The sequence below is a fragment of the Dromiciops gliroides genome, chromosome 3, assembly GCF_019393635.1.
Source record: "Dromiciops gliroides isolate mDroGli1 chromosome 3, mDroGli1.pri, whole genome shotgun sequence".
NCBI classification, from domain to species: Eukaryota; Metazoa; Chordata; class Mammalia; order Microbiotheria; family Microbiotheriidae; genus Dromiciops; species Dromiciops gliroides.
In genome coordinates this window covers 268,385,091-268,403,290 of record NC_057863.1, presented here as the reverse complement: position 1 = coordinate 268,403,290, position 18,200 = coordinate 268,385,091, and the positions used below count along the sequence as shown (strand labels likewise).

Sequence of the window (18,200 nt, the reverse complement as noted above, 5' to 3'; positions counted from 1 at the left end):
TTGACAGTATGCCAGATTGGCGGCTCATTTAAATAAACTAGTTTATTAAACACGTAGCTATGAGGTACTTGTAAAGACATTATAGTCATTTGATCATCACTTGTTAAAGTTAGTAGAAGGGTAGTGATAATTCTAGCCCATATATTTTAGATGCAGACAGAAACAACCCTACTAAGCATGGTAAGTGACTCAAATTAGGCAAAGAAAAGTATTTGACAATGTGCAAAGCATGATATATCAAAGAAAAGACCTTTTAGAAAATAAAATGGGCAGAGAGAGTCAAGGAAGCAAAATATTTAATTAAAGTCATCTACTCCAAAACATACTAGGAAACAGTGATAGAGTTTTGTACCCTCTGCTGAGTCTCTCTAATGTAGAGTTCTCATTAGATCTTGCAAAAATATTCTTAAATTTATAGGTTGCCCTTGAGAAAACTAAGAATGTACACAGCTATGAGTGAGTTCTAAACTTCTGTAGTTAGAATGCTTCTACTTCTATTAATTTGTATGTTTTTAGATTGATTTTAAGGTATAAATGAGACATGATACAGCTGTGAATTAAAGCAAACATTTAAATTCCATTTGCTATCACACAGGATTTTATTCAATATGATATTTTCTTTTGATTTTTTTTTTGGGAGGGGTTCCTGGGAAGCCTAATAAATGTGAATTCTTTTGAAGTCAGAAGTGTGATAGCAACCTTGAAACTTCTCTTAAATGTTGTACCTTAACGAAGTATTTTTTAATAAAATTATTAATTTTTAATGTTTTTGGCTTTACTACCAGTTGATTTTCAAAAACCTTGAATATTCTTCTTTTCTTGGTCATTGATGACCATTTACAGTGTTATAAATGGCAATTCTGGATTTTGCTGGAACTCCTGCTTCCAGAAAAATAAAATAACTCACTTTTCCCCACCTTTATATTTACAACTACAACCAAAAAATATCAGGACACATGCAGACTCATACCAGAGATTTCTTTCCGGGGTATCATCCTGCATTCAAGAATCTCAGAGATTCTTAATCAGGGGCTTCTTTAGATAACAGTTCAAGTGTTACTCATTACTAAAAAAGGATGGAAAGAGGATTTTCTCTTCATTCTGATTTTGGGGCTAGTTTTGGGTATGAAAGGCAGAATATAGTTGCTGCTGCAGATGATATTTTGCAAACCTTCATCTAAAAATAAACTGGAGGAACCGAATCCTACAGATAGTGGCATTCTCCTCATACTGAAACTAGAAGACAAAAGGAAGTTGTAGCTAAATGGAAGAGCGGCCTACAGGTCCTTCTTAGAGATGCAAATAAATGAGTTAGTTTTATCATCCATCCAAGGGCAAATAGAAAATATTTCATGATTCATTTGTTCATCTCCCATCACAGCGATCATGTTAAGCATTTGTTTTTAAAATCCATTCTTTTTTCTCCAATTAAATTAACAGAAACTCATGTGCCAACATCTTTTGCAGAGAATAACGAAATAGAGAAATTATACAAAGAACTAAATAAGACCCTTCAAAATCAAACAGTGTATTTTAATGTATGGTGACTTTCATAAGCACAGGAGCACAGTGAAAAACATGTTGAAAAATATGGCTCAGAACTAAGAATTAAAAACCAAAGGCCTAGAGGCTGGACAAGAGGCCTCATGCCCATATATTATGAATCAGTTCTTCAATAACAGAATAGGGAAGTACTAGAAATGGCAAGCAGGCAAAAATGAAATTAACTACATGTTAAAGAGGAAATAAAACCAGCTATCTGTACACAGACCATTAACTTCTTAGAGCAAAGATTAGCACCAACACCAGGTTTGAAGAAATATAAATAAGAAAATGTGTCATTCAATTAAAATAACAGCAAACTGACCTATTTAAACAAGCTATTGCTGCCTAAAAAGAGAAAGAGATAAAAGAACAAACATAAAAATTATTACCATGTCCTAAGGAAGTTTAATCCATATGTCATCTGCCACAATGAAAAGACTAAAAGAGTTGAGAATTTTCCTTAGACAGAAAACATTTCATCTGCTTTCCTATTAGAGAGATACGATCTCTGAAAATTATGTCAGTTTAAAATATAAACTTTTAAAAAAATATAACTCTAAACAAGAGAATAATAACCATCTCCATAGTTGGTGTGAGGATAAAATGCAATAATATTTATAAGGCACTTTGCAAACTTTAAAGTGCTATGTAAATGCTATTTTTTTATATAATATTTGGTTAATGCAAATATCCCCCTGCTAGGCATATACCTTAAGGAAGTCAAAGTTAAAAAGACAGGATTCAAACACCCAAATTATATAGCAGCACAGTAGCAGAGAAGTAAAGACAGACTAGATATGCTGTTTGGGAGCTGGTTAAACAAATTATGGCACATGAATATAACAGAATATTCTTATGCTAAAGGAAGTGGTAAATATGAGAAATACAGAGAATCAGTGCAAGACATATGAACTGATGAAAAATAAAGCAGGCAGAATTAAGGAAACAATATACAAAATGGATATAACAACGTAAATGAGAAGAAGAATAACAGCAAAATCAAAATTGAAAGTTATCCATCTAAATAAAAACTAAGCTTGGTCACAAAGAAGAGATATGAGAATGTACCTTCCTCCCTTTTTCACAGAAGAAGGAACTATGGATATAGACTATTACATATGATGTTAGAGTTAGATGACTCGTGGGTTGGTTTTGCTGAGCTTTTAAAATTTTCTTCTCCTTTTTTTCTGGGACACAGAAGGGAAATGATATGGACACACTGATACGCATACATATATGTATATATCTGTATATATGTGCATACATACATATTTGTTTAAGAACTCTTCCTGCTATATATAATTGTGAAAAATCTCTCATTCCAGCATCTTCTACTACATTTATGACATGAACTATTATATGTCTTGTGCCCAGAATATTGTGACATAATGTGAGATTTTCCCAGCATTTTTTTGTCAAATGGTGAGTCCGTACTCTAGTAGTTTTTGTCCCCTGTATTACTGAACTCTACACTACTACATTCAAATGCCTCTGAATCTTATGTACCTAATCTGCTCATCAATAAATATTTGTTTTTTAACCAGTGCTAAATTATGTTGATGACTATTGCTTTGTAGCATAGTTTAAGGTCTTATACTGCTTGGCATCCCTTCATTCATACACCCCACCCCAGCCCATTATTTGCCTTAAAATTAGTGTCTTTCAGATACATATGTTATAATTTGGTCTAGTTCTCTTAAGTTATTTTTGTTTATTCAATTTGTATGACACTGAAAATTTAAATTAAGTATTGTTTTACTAACATTAATGTGGCCAAACCATGAGTAATTAATTCATGTCCATTCATTTAAATTGTTATTCTCTGCAAAAATGGTTTTAGGATGTATTCAAATAATGCTAGTATGCCTAGGTAAAGATTTTATAAATTTTGAATGAATTTTTTTTCTGGATTTTATTGGCAATAGGAAAAAAAGGCTCAGAATTTTGCAGATACTGTTTCTATTGATTTTTATGGAATCCTTGGGATTTTCTAAGTCAATTATCACATCATCTAAAAAACATTTGCTTCTGCTTTTCCAATATTTCTTCTCAATTTCTTTTTCTTATTTTATTCCTATCATTAGTATTTCTAGAACTATATCAAATAATAAAGGTGACAATATTCTTGTTTTACCCCTGATTTTATTGGAAAGTTTCATTGAAGATAGTGTTAGTGCTTGTTTTTAAATCATATTGTCTATATTAAGGAAAGCTTCATTTATTTCTATAAATTTTAGTATTAACACAAAAGAGTATTTTTTGTGCTGATGATTTTTATGACTTAATATAAATGTGATTTTAAAAATGTGTTTTATTAATATGGAGTATATTGTTTATCTGGGAGTACCTAGGTGGCACAATGGATAGAGTGCCAGGCTTGGAGTCAGGCAGACCTGAGTTCAGACACTATCTGCATGACCCTGGGCAAGTCACTTAACCTGTTTGCTTTAGTTTCATCATCTGTAAAATGAGCTGGAGAAGGAAATGGCGAACCGCTCCAGTATCTCTGCCAAGAAAACCCCAAATGGGGTTACAAAGAGTTGGACCTGACTGGAATGACTGAATAAAAACAACCACATTATGTTTATAATTTTCCTAATATTAAACTAACCCTGCATCCCCAGTATAGTCCTATTTGATCATAATATATAATTTAAAATATGTATTTCTATAGCATTCTTACTAATACTTTATTTGATATTTTTATATTGTAATCTATTAGGGATATTGGCCTACAGTGTTGTTTTACTGACTCTCCTCCCCTCCCCTGCCCTGTCCTGAGCTGCATTGCCATCTCTTCCCCTCACTTCTGCTCTCCCTCCCTTTCCTCTTCCTTCCCCTCCCCTCCCTTCTCTTCTGCTCTCCTTTACTCTTCTCATTTAGGCCACATTTGTCTCACGGTATAAGTTTTATGGGATGCATCATTTCCCTATTTTTACAAACAACTTATGGAAAATTTCAGTTAATTGTTCTATGACTATATGATAGAATTGACATATAAAGCTAATCTCGTCATTTTTCCCCTGTTGGGAAGTTCATTTCTGACTTATTCAATTTCTAAATTACTTAAATTCCTTATTTCTTGTTCTGATAATCTGGATATTTAATATATTTATAAATATTATTGCATTTCATTTGTTAGCATTTTGCTGATATATAATTGGGCAAAGTGCTTTCTATTAATTTTCTTTATTTTTTCTTCATTTGTTGTGAATGCTCTTTTTTCACTTTTTGATATTGACAATTAAGTTTTTCTCTATCTCAAATTAGCAAATAGTTTGTCTACCTTATTGAAAAAATTGGTTCTAGTTTTACTTATACATTCACTACTTTTTTGCTTTTATTTAATTTAATTGCTTTCTCTAATCATGTGATACTCCTCCCAATTTTTAAGATCTTTCAGATATCACTAAAAGGGGCTGAGACATATATCTGCCAGATGTTTCAGTACCTAAGGATGTAGTTCACCTGACTTAAATTCATCAAGGACAATTAAATGTCCTCAACATCTCCTTACTTACTTGGCTATCATCTAAATTATTTTTGTTCTGTCATTTGTAGTATGAAAGGTTTTTTTTTTCCCCCTCTCATTTGTTATCATTTCATTTACCCACAGCATAGGCCTTTTTCCTTTTTTTGATCCTTCTTTTTCTTCTGATGTAGATTTAAACAAAAAAGAAAAAGAAAAAAGAGAAAACCCTTTTTTGTTGTTTTTCTTCACTTTCCTTACAAGCCTTGGTTCATTCTGAGCTTTAGCATCCCTGACACTTTTTTACAGTTGTATGCCACACTCTTATGTTCATCTTCTGTTGCTTGACCTTTGTTAGAGCTTCTGTACATTTCTTTAAAAATTAAACTGGTGAATTCTCTGTGCATCTATTCTGGTCCACTCAAATCCCAGTTTTCCTTCCCATTGGAATTTTTCCCTTTGTGTCGTCAGAATTTGTTTTTTTATCATGTCCCATCCTTCCTGAGTTGACTTTCCCTGGTAGTATTTTAGACCATAGGATCCTATGTATTTTTATCTAAGCTCTTGGAAATCCATTTTCTCAAAATCTAAATCGCTTGTCAGATTATGCTCAGATTTCCTTTCCTCTATCACAAACTTTAGGAGGGAATGGTCACTTTTGCCTAAGGTTCCTATTATCGCTACCCCAGAAATAATTTTCTTACTGTTGGTAAGAATTAGATCAAAAATAGAATTTTCTCCTCTTTGGTACCTCCACATTTTTAAGGATTAAATTATCACTAAGTCAAGTCAAGAAGTTCTTAGTTGCTTTGCTTTGGGGAGAGACAGGGAAGAGCTCTAACAAACATGCAGGTAAATGAAGTTCCCCATAACTACTATTTCATGCCCTGGTGTTAACTTTGTGATGTTTCCTAAACTCCTCATCTATATTCACTTTCTGTCTAGAGGGTCTAGGGTATACTTCATTGACAAAATCCCTCTTATTTTTCCCATCTTTGACCTTCACTGAAGTGTTTTCTGTCACTGTCCCATTCTAGACTATGAATATATGAAGTTTAAGGTGTCTTTAGGATATCAAGTTTGAAATGTTCAATAGGACTGAATATCAGAGTAAAGATTGGGGCTGGATATATAGATCTGTGAGTCATCTGTGTAGAGATTACAATAAATGGGAGTTCATGTGCTCAAATGAAGAGTATAGACAGAGAAGAGAAAAGGGCCAGGATAATACTTAGGGAACTACCAAAGTTAGGAGGGATGTTATACTTAATGAGCCAGCAAGGGTATCTCATGAGTGGTCAGACAGAGAATAGAACCAGGACAGAATAGAGCCATGAATATCCAGAGATACAGACCAGGAAGGAAATGGCAGCCTATAGTATCAAATGCAGCAGATAATTCAAGAGGTATACGGAAGAAGAAAAATTCTTACATGACCAGATTTGGCTATTAAAAGTTCTTCGATAATTTCGATAGAGCAGTTTCAGTTGAGTAATGAAGTTAGGAGCCAGATTTCAAAGGTTTGAGGAGTGAATAAGAGAAGAGGAAGTAGAAGTAACAAATGGAGACTTTCTAGACATCTGACTGAGAAAGGGATGGAAGATATAAAGCAATAATTTCAGAAGATGGCAACTTCTAGTCATCTTTTTTTTTTCAAGTATTGAGAGGGATGGGGACAGCTAGGTGGTGCAGTGGATAAAGCACCAGCCCTGGATTCAGGGGGACCTGAGTTCAAATCTTGCCTCAGACACTTGATACTTACTAGCTGTGTGACCCTGGGCAAGTCACTTAAGCCTCATTCCTCCCTCCACCAAAAAAAAAATGTATTAAGAGTGATTCATCATGTCTGAAGGCATTTTGGAAAGAACTACTGGTCACCAAGAGGCTGAAGATTGAAAACTAAGACGAATGATGTGGGTGGGGAAAATACATTGAGTGAAACAGTAGATGTTCAGTACACATTTGATGACTGATTGATCAACTGAGCTGGTTTGATCAGCAAGAGTATATATAGCGAAGAGGAGCCAGAACGACATTTTGAATGTCTCAGGACTAATCTTGATGAAGCATATTTAAAGGAATCCTTACAGAGTATGGTACAGTGGGAAAGCACTGGCCTTGGTGTCAGAATACCTGAGTTCTAGTGCTTGGGTTACCATTGAAAAGTTGTGTGTGACCCTGGGCAAATCACTTAACTTTTCTTAAACCCAGTTTCCTCCTCTGGATTATAACAATAGCAATACTTTCCCTAACCTCTTTATTGAATTATTGTAAAGATCAAAGGAGAAAATACAAAAGTGCTTTGTAAGCACAAAGAACTGGGCAAATATGATGCACAAACCTGTAGGTGAAGATCCTAAGAGAGAAATCAATAACAAATTAATCTCAGTATTCATTCAAAATTATTTGTAAGTATGGATGGAATTGATCAATATTATATAAAATAAAATTTTAAAATATGCTTATATATTTGCCCATTAGCCCCTAATGATTTCAAGAGTGTCTCAACCATAAAAACATTAATTTAAGTACCACTAAGGAGGTTTACCACAACCCACAAAAGCACCAAGATGTTTTCTTAATTCACCTTGTTGTGACAATTTTCCTCACCATGTTCCCAAATCAGCATAACTCATATTTCCTCCTACCTTCCCTGCTGTAGCAGGAAGAAGTTACTTCTTTGAATTTACAGTTCTATTTCCTTGTTTTCATAATTTGAGGTCAGAGTATTAACATGCAGATTCATTCAAAGGAATATCTCTTTAAATTGTGAGGAGGATAGTTGCATAAATGTTCTCATCTACTTGGGAATTTATATGGTTAAAATCTTATAAAAACAGAGATAACAACCAGGTTATGGGGATTTCCAGTGTCTTGACCTGTACAAACTTATATCCAAACAACAAATGTCTTACTATTCAATTTGATGACCTGGTAAAACAGGAAGTTAAAATTAATGTTGGCCCTTTTGTAGTAAAAACCTCAACAAATAAATAGTGATTTAATGCCATGGCAACCCATCTTCCTTTATATTTGTAAGCTGTTTGCATGATCTGAGATGACTATTTTCAAGTATTAAGGTCATAGAAAATTCTGAATAAATAAACAAAGAAGGAACTACAATTCACACTCACTAAGTAAATGCAGAAGGCCTAATGCTATGGATAACTCTCAGGGACTACACTATTTTCCAGCTTTTTTGGAAAAATTAATTATTTCTCAATTACTAAATTACTGGACTCCTTTAAAGATGAAGTTGTCAGCATACATTTGTTAAAGTGCTTAATGTGTAAGGCATTGTATTAAGCACTGAAGATTTAAAGAAAGGAAAAAAAATAGTCCTGCATCCAAGAAGTTCAAAACCTAATATGTTTACAGATTGGATTGGTAATAAAAAAAGAGAAGGACAAGAAGATAATGATTCAGTATTGGCCATTTTGAGTTCCAAATGTCTATGGGATATCCAATTGTAGATGTCCAACAAACAGCTGGAGGTGTAAATCAAGAAATTAGGAAAGACATCAAGACTGGATAAGTAGATCCAAGAATCATCAACATAGATATTACAACAGAATCCATGGGAGCTGATGAGATGACCCATTGTTAGATGGTGTGAACTGGATGAAGATTGGCAAAGGAAGCTGATGAAGGGTGGTCACATAAGCAAAAGAACCAAAATCTAGTAGTGTCACAAGAAGCCTTGAAAGAAAAGTGCATTAAAGAGAACAGGATGATTCATCTTGCCAGAGGGTGCAGAGAGGTCAAGCAGGCTGAGAATTGAGAAAAGGCCTTTAAATTGGGAAATTAAGAGATCACTGGAAATTTTGAAAAGAGCTATTTCAGTTGAACCATGAGACTGGAAGACAGATTAGAGGTTTAAGAAGAGGAGCAGAGGGGGCGGCTAGATAGCACAGTGGATAAAGCACCGGCCCTGGATTCGGGAGTACCTGAGTTCAAATCCAGCCTCGGACACTTGACACTTGCTGGCTGTGTGACCCTGGGCAAGTCACTTAACCCCCATTGCCCTGCAAAAAAAAAAAAAAAAGAAAAGAAAAGAAAAAAAAGAAAAAAAAAAGAAGAGGAGCAGAAAAGAGGTGGAGGCAGGAATCATAGATAGACTTTTCAAGTAGTTTAGTCATAAAACTGAGAAGAGAGAAGACAAGAGCTAGTAAGGATAAGCATGTCAAATGAGGGCCTTTTGAGGATATGGAAGATATGAGCATGACTGTAGGCAACAGGAGAGAAGTCGATAGAGAAACTGAAGATTAGAGAGAGGGTTAGGATGACAGAAGAGGTTATTCAGATTATTCAGCTGGAGAAAATGAATGTTGCTCTATAGCAATAATGCCTGAAATGCTTCACTGTAGATATGGGGACATTTCCTTAAAAATGAATGCTGCTTTTCACAGAAAAACAATGAATGGTGAATTTTATAACTACAGTAGCTTCTTAAATATAATGCTGAAGTTCTAAAATTAAACCTATAAATCTTCTATTTACCTAAAGCTTCTAGTTAAGACTTTAAGTTAACTTTAAGTTAAATTCCTAATAGTAGAAAAGTCTCAAAAAGAAAAAAGGCAGGCAAAATCCGACTAGAATAAAATGTTAGTTGGGAAAAGGGGAGAAACTCAAGTTCCTAATTTAATATTAAATATCCAAGATATATATTATTCAGTCAATTGATAAACATTTATTCAGGGCCTACTATGTGCCAGCAATTATGCTAAGGGCTAGGAATACAAAAAAGAAAGGAAGGAAGAAAGGAAGAGAAAGAAAATAAAGGAATAGAAAAGACAAGAAAAGAAAAACGAAAGGAAAAAAAAATAAAGATAGTCTCTACAGCGACAGCTAGGTGGTGCAGTGGATAGAGCACTGGCCCTGGAATCAGGAGGACCTGAGTTCAAATCCAGCCTCACACACTTGACACTTACTAGCTGTGTGACCCTGGGCAAGTCGCTTAACCCCAATTGCCTCTCTAAAAAAAAAAAAAAAAAAAAAGATAGTCCCTGCCCTTAAGGAACTTCCAATATAATAGGGGAAAAACATGAAAGGAAACTGGAAAGTGGAGTAGAAAGATACCTAGGTGGGTGTATGATGGTGAAGTCCAGAGTTTAACTAAATGGGAAATGAAGGGGTGGCTAACCTGGGTGCCTTTAAATGGGGTTTCTGGGAGAAGGCCTCCATTTTCATATTTCCAATAATAACAAGCTCATTCAAATTTATGGCTAAGAGGCATTTCCAGATAGATAAATCATCAACAGATATAGTTTTTCAAAGGAAGAAATCCAAGCTATCAACAACCACATTGAAAATATGATCTAAATCACTAGCAGTAAGACAAAAATAAATTAAAGAAATTTTGCAGTTCTACCTCACACCTATCAGACTGGCAAATACGATAAAAGTTGGAGAGGCTATGAGAAAATAATTATACCATTGCATCATTGGTGGAACTGTGAATTGGTATAGTCATTTTAGAAAGCAATTTAGAACTATGCCCCAAATTACCAACTTGTATATACCCTTTGACTCAACTAATACCATTACTAGGCCTATAACCCCCCCAACCCCCCCCAAAAAAAAAGAAAGGGGAAAAGAATCTAACTGGTCTTTTCATGACAGCACAAACTTGGAAACTAAAGGGAGTATCTTCCTATTGGGGAATGGCTAAACAAATTGTGGTATATGAATGTAATGGAATATTATTGTGTTGTTAGTAATGATGAAATAGATAATTTCTAGGGAAACTGGGAAGACTTCTAAGAATTGATGGTGCAGACCAATGAAATGAAGCCCCAGGGGTACAGTGCAGCTCAAGTAAGATAATGGATATAAAGCACTTTGTAAACATTAAAGATATGTACACACACACACACACACACACATACATACATATATATATATATATATATGTACATACATATGGAGGCAGCCAGGTAACATAATGCATAGAGTACTATGTCTAGAGTCTAGAAGACTTGGGTTCAAATCTGGCCTCAGACACTTATTAGCTGTGTGAACCTGGGCAAGTTAAACTTTGATTGCCTAATCTACTTAACCACTCCAGTATCTTTGCCAAGAAAACCCCATGCATAGTATGGTCCATGGGGTCACAAAGAGTCAAACACAACTGAATGCCTGAACAACAGCAATAAACATACACACATACATACATATACTCACATACATATATACATATATGTGTATACATATATGGAAACATACCCATGCATATATATATGCACATATGAATATATGTCAATTATTATTCTTTTTTTTTTTTAGTGAGGCAATTGGGGTTAAGTGATTTGCCCAGGGTCACACAGCTAGTAAGTGTTAAGTGTCTGAGGCCAGATTTGAACTCAGGTACTCCTGACCCCAGGGCCAGTGTTCTATCCACTGCGCTACCTAGCTGCCCCACCAATTATTATTCTTAATTAGCCTCTAGTCTGGTGATGACTTCATTTCCTGAGATTTCTACTGCATTACTGCTGAGCTCAAGCAGTGTTAATAGCAAGTTGTGAATAATAGATTTGCATTTCCATGTGTGATTATCATTTTATTTTTTTATAAAGATTAATGTTTTTTAAAAGAAAACAATAGAGGAGTTTGCTAGTAAATGTTAGTAAAGAATTAGTTTACTAGTTTGTTAATAAAAGCTAGTAAACAGTTGAATTTGCATGGGAGAGGATGTCTACACACATACTTCTTTGTTTAATTTTCATTATTTAACATTTTATTATATCTTGACAATCAACATAACAATAAACCAAGCCTTTATTTGTAGCAATTACAGATTTCTGAGGTGTAAATGCTAATATTGAAAATTTAACACTTGGTTCTCCCAAGGTTAGAGTGGGCTCCAATACTAACTCCTAACCTCTAGATTTGCACCTCCAACTGATGATTAGTCATCTTGAAGTGAATGTCCCATAGATATCTTAAACTCAACATGTTCAAAGCTGAACCCATTATTTACTCCCTTCTCTAAAAATTCCCCATTGCTGTCAATGATAATCCCATTTTCCCTGTCACCTGGGCTCAAAACCTATGTGCTAACCCTGATTACTCATACTCTCTCCCTGCCCCCTATTTTACTATTACATTCTTTTTTTTTTTTTTTTTTTTTTAGTGAGGCAATTGGGGTTAAGTGACTTGCCCAGGGTCACACAGCTAGTTAAGTATTAAGTGTCTGAGGCCGGATTTGAACTCAGGTACTCCTGACTCCAGGGCCGGTGCTCTATCCACTGCGCCATCTAGCTGCCCCCCTGCCCCCTATTTTAAAAAAGAAAATCTACAAAGATGAGGAATTCACTATTGTCTGGGCAGCCCATTTTACTTTTCAAAGCTGTATGGATGCAGTTAACCAATGTACTCAAATCAATTAAAGAATTATTAAAGGAACCAGTAGTGAAAAAATTAATATGAAAACAAAAGCCACATTCTTATATTTCCTAATAAATTTACAGGTGAGGCAATATATCCATTTCATATTTTGGAAAGAAAGATTAACAGTAATATAATAAACAATTTTTAAAAACTGGTTACCAATTTCCTGGAACACCACAAAACAAAAGTTATTGCTTAGATTTTGAAGAAGTTTTGGGTTTTTTTAAAAAAGGGATAATATTGTACCTGATACTTATTGTTTCAAAGCAGTTAAAGAAGGCAAGTCTCTACTAATGCCTCTACCCACGCAGCTACTTAATGCTGAGAAGACAAAATACTACATTCATTTTTTTTTAACAGAGTATATCTCCAAATGACATTCATTATTCACCAAAGCAGTTGAGATAAAGGATAATAAATAGTAGCTGGAATTCCATTTGTGTTTATGGTTATCTTTTTCATTATTTAAAAAATATACATTGAATTTTTGTTTCCAGTATTTGTAGAAAAATTCTAGTTACAACAGTGGTGTGTTATTAAGTTACAGACTAAAAGAACTTCAAAAATCCTTTTTAGTTGGAAAAGGACTTCGAGAAATCATTTTCTAAAAACTCATTTTATCTAACAATGAGCCAGAATTTAGGAAATCTAACCTAATCTATTTTATTCCTGTGGGAAGAGTAAGTAATCACTAATTAGACAGTATTTTGTTTATTCACCTTTTTTTCCCAATGATTATCAAATAAACTTTGGTACCAAGGAGAAGACTTTGATTCACACTAGTCTGCATTCTTATGCATTCTAAATTCTAATTTATCTGATGATGAAATGGCTGCAAATAATGTATGAGACCGTAATGATAGAAGGGGTAATGTCTTATCCTACTTCTATATCCCATGGGGCCCTAATGTTCAGGTTCATTTGGGATTCTTACTGTACTATTGATTAAATAGCTACCTATTTGAACTCATTGTAACTATAGTAATAGAATTTCCTCATGGTTGTTTGGTTTAAGAAATTAATCAGACTGATTTTTATCTGGATACTAAGTAGTTGGGTGATCAGTCACTATGAAAAAAAATGGAATTACTCTGAAATGGCATCTTCCATTGAGCCATGTAGATGTGATATTAGATGAAATCAACAATGTGATTCATACAATTAAAGATTTTTGTTAATACTCAGAAGAGCTGGAACTATACAAAGATGCCATTTAACAGCTGTCACCAGTACTAAGCTCTCCTAAGTTTTCTTTGGGACTGGCTCTTAGGGAAATGAATTCCACAGTAATACAAAAATCTCTTTAACGTTGTAATTCATGTACAAAACAAACAAAAAGAATTATGTCTACACATTAACAAGGCCTGCGGAAGAGAGCAGTACACAATGCAATTGCTCATTTTAGTAGATCCCACTGCTTCCAACCTTCAAACCAAAGTATATTATCCACAAGGGAGTCTTGAAGAATTCACGGCTTTAAAATATCAAGGACAGACGTTGAGATATAAAACTTATGGACTTGGAGTTCAAATCCTCACTCATATGCCTATTAATTGTGTGACCTTGTGCATGTCATTTAGCTTCTCTCCTCCCCACTTTCCTCATTTGTAAATTGAGGATAATAATAGCACCTGCCTTACAAGGATTGTTGTGAAGATCAAATGAAATAAAATATAAGTAAAGCATTTTGCAAACCTTAAAGTGCTAGATACATGTTAGCTGTGATTATGATTATTATCATTGTTTCTTGGAAAACATGACCTCAGGCAAAACAGAGGGCAGTTAATTTCAAAGAAACACTGTTATACTTGGGGGATGGTTGAAGGATATAGTGGGATTTTCCAACCTTATATGTAGTGGGTTTGGCTATAATGCATTAATGATTGTATTACAAAATTATGTTAGTCAGAGCAATGTTATTTGTGGTATGCCTGAAGTTTAGTAAATGGCCTTATGTACACCTAACATAGATATGAGATTCTCCCTAACTGTAAGCTTGTAGCAGCTTCAGATTCACCACCCTAATACTATTCTGGCCATCCATCTGTGTGCTGAAAATAACCCCTTATCCTTTCCTGTTGAGTTTCATCTGAGTCTGTTTAAGATAGCATGATCACTGCAAAAGAAGAGTGTCTAATTTCTGTGACTTTTAAGCATCTCAAAAGTAAATGGTCTTTGATACGGTTCTGATGATAACACCTACACAAGAATGGTTTATCCACATGCCTTATTTGTTGGCAGAATAAAGCATATCATCTATAGTGATTCTAGAACAGTGCTTTCTGCCTTAGCACAGATCATTGGTTTTTTTAAAATAATGATCAATATTTTTGCCACTACCTCCTACTTTCATACCAAAAACACTTCATTCTTTAGTGTTGTCAGTATAGAAATATACAGAAAAGCTCAACTCTAGAAATTCTCAGGTACTGAAATAATTGTATTTGAAAACTGTGTGTAATCTGAAAACTAGGATTATAGATCATGCCCACTTTCATATTCTCTACTCTATTATCATGCTCCAAACCTCATAGGTTCCATCAGGAAGTTAAGAATGAGAAAAGAAGAAGAAGAAGGAGGAGGAGGAGGAGGAGGAGGAGGAGGAGGAGGAGGAGGAGGAGGAGGAGGAGGACGAGGAGGAGGACGAGGAGGAGGAGGAGGAGGAGGAGGAGGAGAAGAAGAAGAAGAAGGAGAAGAAGAAGAAGAAGAAGAAGAAGAAGAAGAAGAAGGAGAAGAAGAAGAAGAAGAAGAAGAAGAAGAAGAAGAAGACAATGACGACGACGACCAGAGCTAATTTCTTTCAAAGTATATCTTTACTTATCTCTTTGATGTTCCAAATTTTACCCCTCTCCTGGTGGCCCAAGGTACACCAAAATCATACAAATTAATAAGCATCTTAAAGGGTCTGAATAAGTCTTGTGGATAATAAACAAAATTCCATTTGGTGGAGTTCACCTGCATTGATATGAGGTTGTGGATCATGGCAGTAATGAGAAGAAAAAAACAAAAAGAAGGAAAAGTTGTATTTGTGTTTTCTTCTAGGTACTTACCCTGAATCTGACTCTGAGGCTGAGGGTTAAAAGCCGTGGTGTGGTTCAAGGAAGCTCGTGGGTTAGATGTAGGGGCTGGATGGTGTGGGCTGATCCTCATGGCAGTACGTCGTAGCTGCTCCAGTTCACTCAGTCTCTCTGAGAAGGACAAGCTCCCAGGCTTTGTCTGTTCATCTATTTTCTGACGATGTCCTATATTGGGAGGGAGGGAGATGGGGGAAGGCAGAAGAGGAGAGGGAAGGGGAGGAAAGGGGGGAAAGAGACAAAGAAAAAACCTTACTGACATTTGTACTTGTGGGGCATTTTTTTATTCCATGCTTTCTTTTTTCCCCACTCCTTCCTCTCCCACTCTTTATACTGACTCACCGGTGTTCAGCAAGGTTGGTTAGTTCCCAGTGGAAATTCAATGAAAGAAGGGGATATTGAGCCAGTTCACACATTGTCGCCCACACAGTAGAAGGCTACTTCAGTCCCACAAGCTATAAACTACTCTCATAATATATCTGTCCAAATGTTCCACAACTAACTCCCCTGGTACTCATATTATATGGGCAGAAAGCAATGAGGATGGTTTGAAGGGATGAGGACATGTAGGGAGAACTTTTTTTTAGTGATTGGCAAGTCCATATATATACTCCTTGCTAAGTCACAGGTACAACAGTTAGGTAAGTAGCCTGGTCTGATAAACCATTATAATCACTAGACTGTAAGTAGGCTGAGGCATACTGTAATCACAAACCACTAGTATATTTTAAAGCAAAGAATTAGGTCCTAGAGCCCCACTGCAATTTGATTTTTAAACAGGAAATGAGTAATATTTGATAACCTGGTGGCAATGATGATTTCAAATCCCCTTTAAAATATATTTAAAGCCTTTAGCATTTCAACTGCCTTTTCCTCCCCATAGACTTTTCACTAACACTCTTTGCTAGTTCTACTGATAATTATACCAACATGAAATCAGAATGTTTTGGTAAGAGACTGTAGTATTCAGATACAAGTCAAATATTCACCATAGGCTGATCCTAGTGTATATTTGGGGAGCAGCAGCCAAATACTTTTGAATATGTGAAGGTCTTTTGGTCCTCCAGGCAAACAAAGGATGGGCTAGTGAAGGTATTTCTTGGCCAAAAAAGATTGTCAGATGTCATTAAAATCAACCATTATCTTCAAACAGTAAAGAATAACCTCTTTACTCTTAAACCCAGACAGGTCTAAGACTTTTTCCCTAATTTCCCAGATGTAATCTAATTTCACATCACAATTCTTTAATGTTGGCTTGTTCTTTGTTTGCAATGTGGCATATGAGTGGATAGAGTGCCTAGCCTGAAGTCAGGAAAATTTATCTTCCTGAATTCAAAACTGGCCTCAGACATTTACTAGCTAGGTAGGCCTGGATAAGTCACTTAACCCTCTTGCTTTAGTTTCTTCATCTGTAAAATGAGCTAGAAAAGGAAATAGCAAACCACTCCTGTCTCTTTGCCAAGAAAACCACAAAAGAAGACACAAGACAGACATGACTGAAACAACTGAACACTACCACATAACTTACAATGTGGTGGTGGATAGTGGTACCTAAGAATCTATGATCCTCTTTTTCAGTCATTTTTAAATTTTTTTAAAAGGGTATTCCTCTCCTATAATAATTTCCTTAACTCTGCATGGGAAGACTGTGTAAGTTAGCCCTGGCCAACTGCATAAACATGACACAGATTGTCAAATGAATGGAAACAAGATTGGAAAAGTCTGCTACTTGTCTGCAATAAAGTATTCTTTCACACACCCTCAACAAAATCTTAAGTCAAAGAGAGGATTTTTTAAAATTTATTTTTTCCCCTGTGGAGAAAATTAAAGATCAGTTTCCAGTAGCTAAAATTCTAAAGTTAAGTTTTATAACTTGTATTTTGGTTCCAAATCTCGGTAGCTCAACTTTTTTTTTTCCCTGCTGTCAGGCCCTTTGGCAGAGTTTGCACTGTCTCAGATTCCAGACCAGAAAAAGACCCACTATACTGAGGTGACTCTGACCATTAACAAGACCTTTTTGGCTCTCCAAAAAAGGAAACATGCTTAAGTATAATATTTATGTGGTTTAAATGCAACTCACTCTCTTTCATTTGTTTGCAAAGCAAATCTGGACTCAGGTTGAGAGCTCCAGCCCACAACACTTGACTTCAATGCAAACGCATTATCATGCAAGTTATGTATATATGTGAGATATCTGGCACATGCTGATTACTTTCAGCCCTGAGCCTTGGATATAGGGCACCAGAATAATGTGCATTTCTTTCATTAAGCAATTAAAAAAACCTTCTAAAGTTCAATTTCAATAAATAATGCTACAATGTGATCTTTCTACATGGTATTTTTCTTTCTGTTCTTTTTCCCTAGCAGATCACTCGTGTTTTCCTGATGAAGAGACAAATAATCACACAGAAAAACAAAACATCTTAATTAATAAATCATATAAGGAGTTAAGTATGCAGCCTAAATTCAATATAGTAAGGGGAAAAAAAAGAAGAGCTGGTAGGAAAATAAGGGAAAAGATTTAGAAAACAAATCCACTGTTTCAAAGGAGCATGACTCAATTCTTGGTTTGGTTTTGTTTTGTTTTTAGTGAGGCAATTGGGGTTAAGTGACTTGCCCAGGGTCACACAGCTAGTAAGTGTTAAGTCTCTGAGGCCTAATTTGAACTCAGGTACTCCTGACTCCAGGGCCAGTGCTCTATCCACTGCACCACCTAGCTGCCC

At 35.3% G+C, this 18,200-nt stretch overlaps 1 protein-coding gene across 1 annotated transcript in view; it reads right to left on the bottom strand.

Annotated features, from left to right (window-relative positions):
* The window catches only part of RUNX1 (RUNX family transcription factor 1), a 361,259-nt gene that overhangs the window by 53,939 nt on the left and 289,120 nt on the right, over positions 1 to 18,200 (bottom strand). The window contains exon 7 of the mRNA XM_043990790.1: positions 15,454 to 15,645. Coding sequence (XP_043846725.1) covers positions 15,454 to 15,645 — 192 coding nt within the window. The remainder of the gene's footprint in view (positions 1 to 15,453; positions 15,646 to 18,200) is intronic.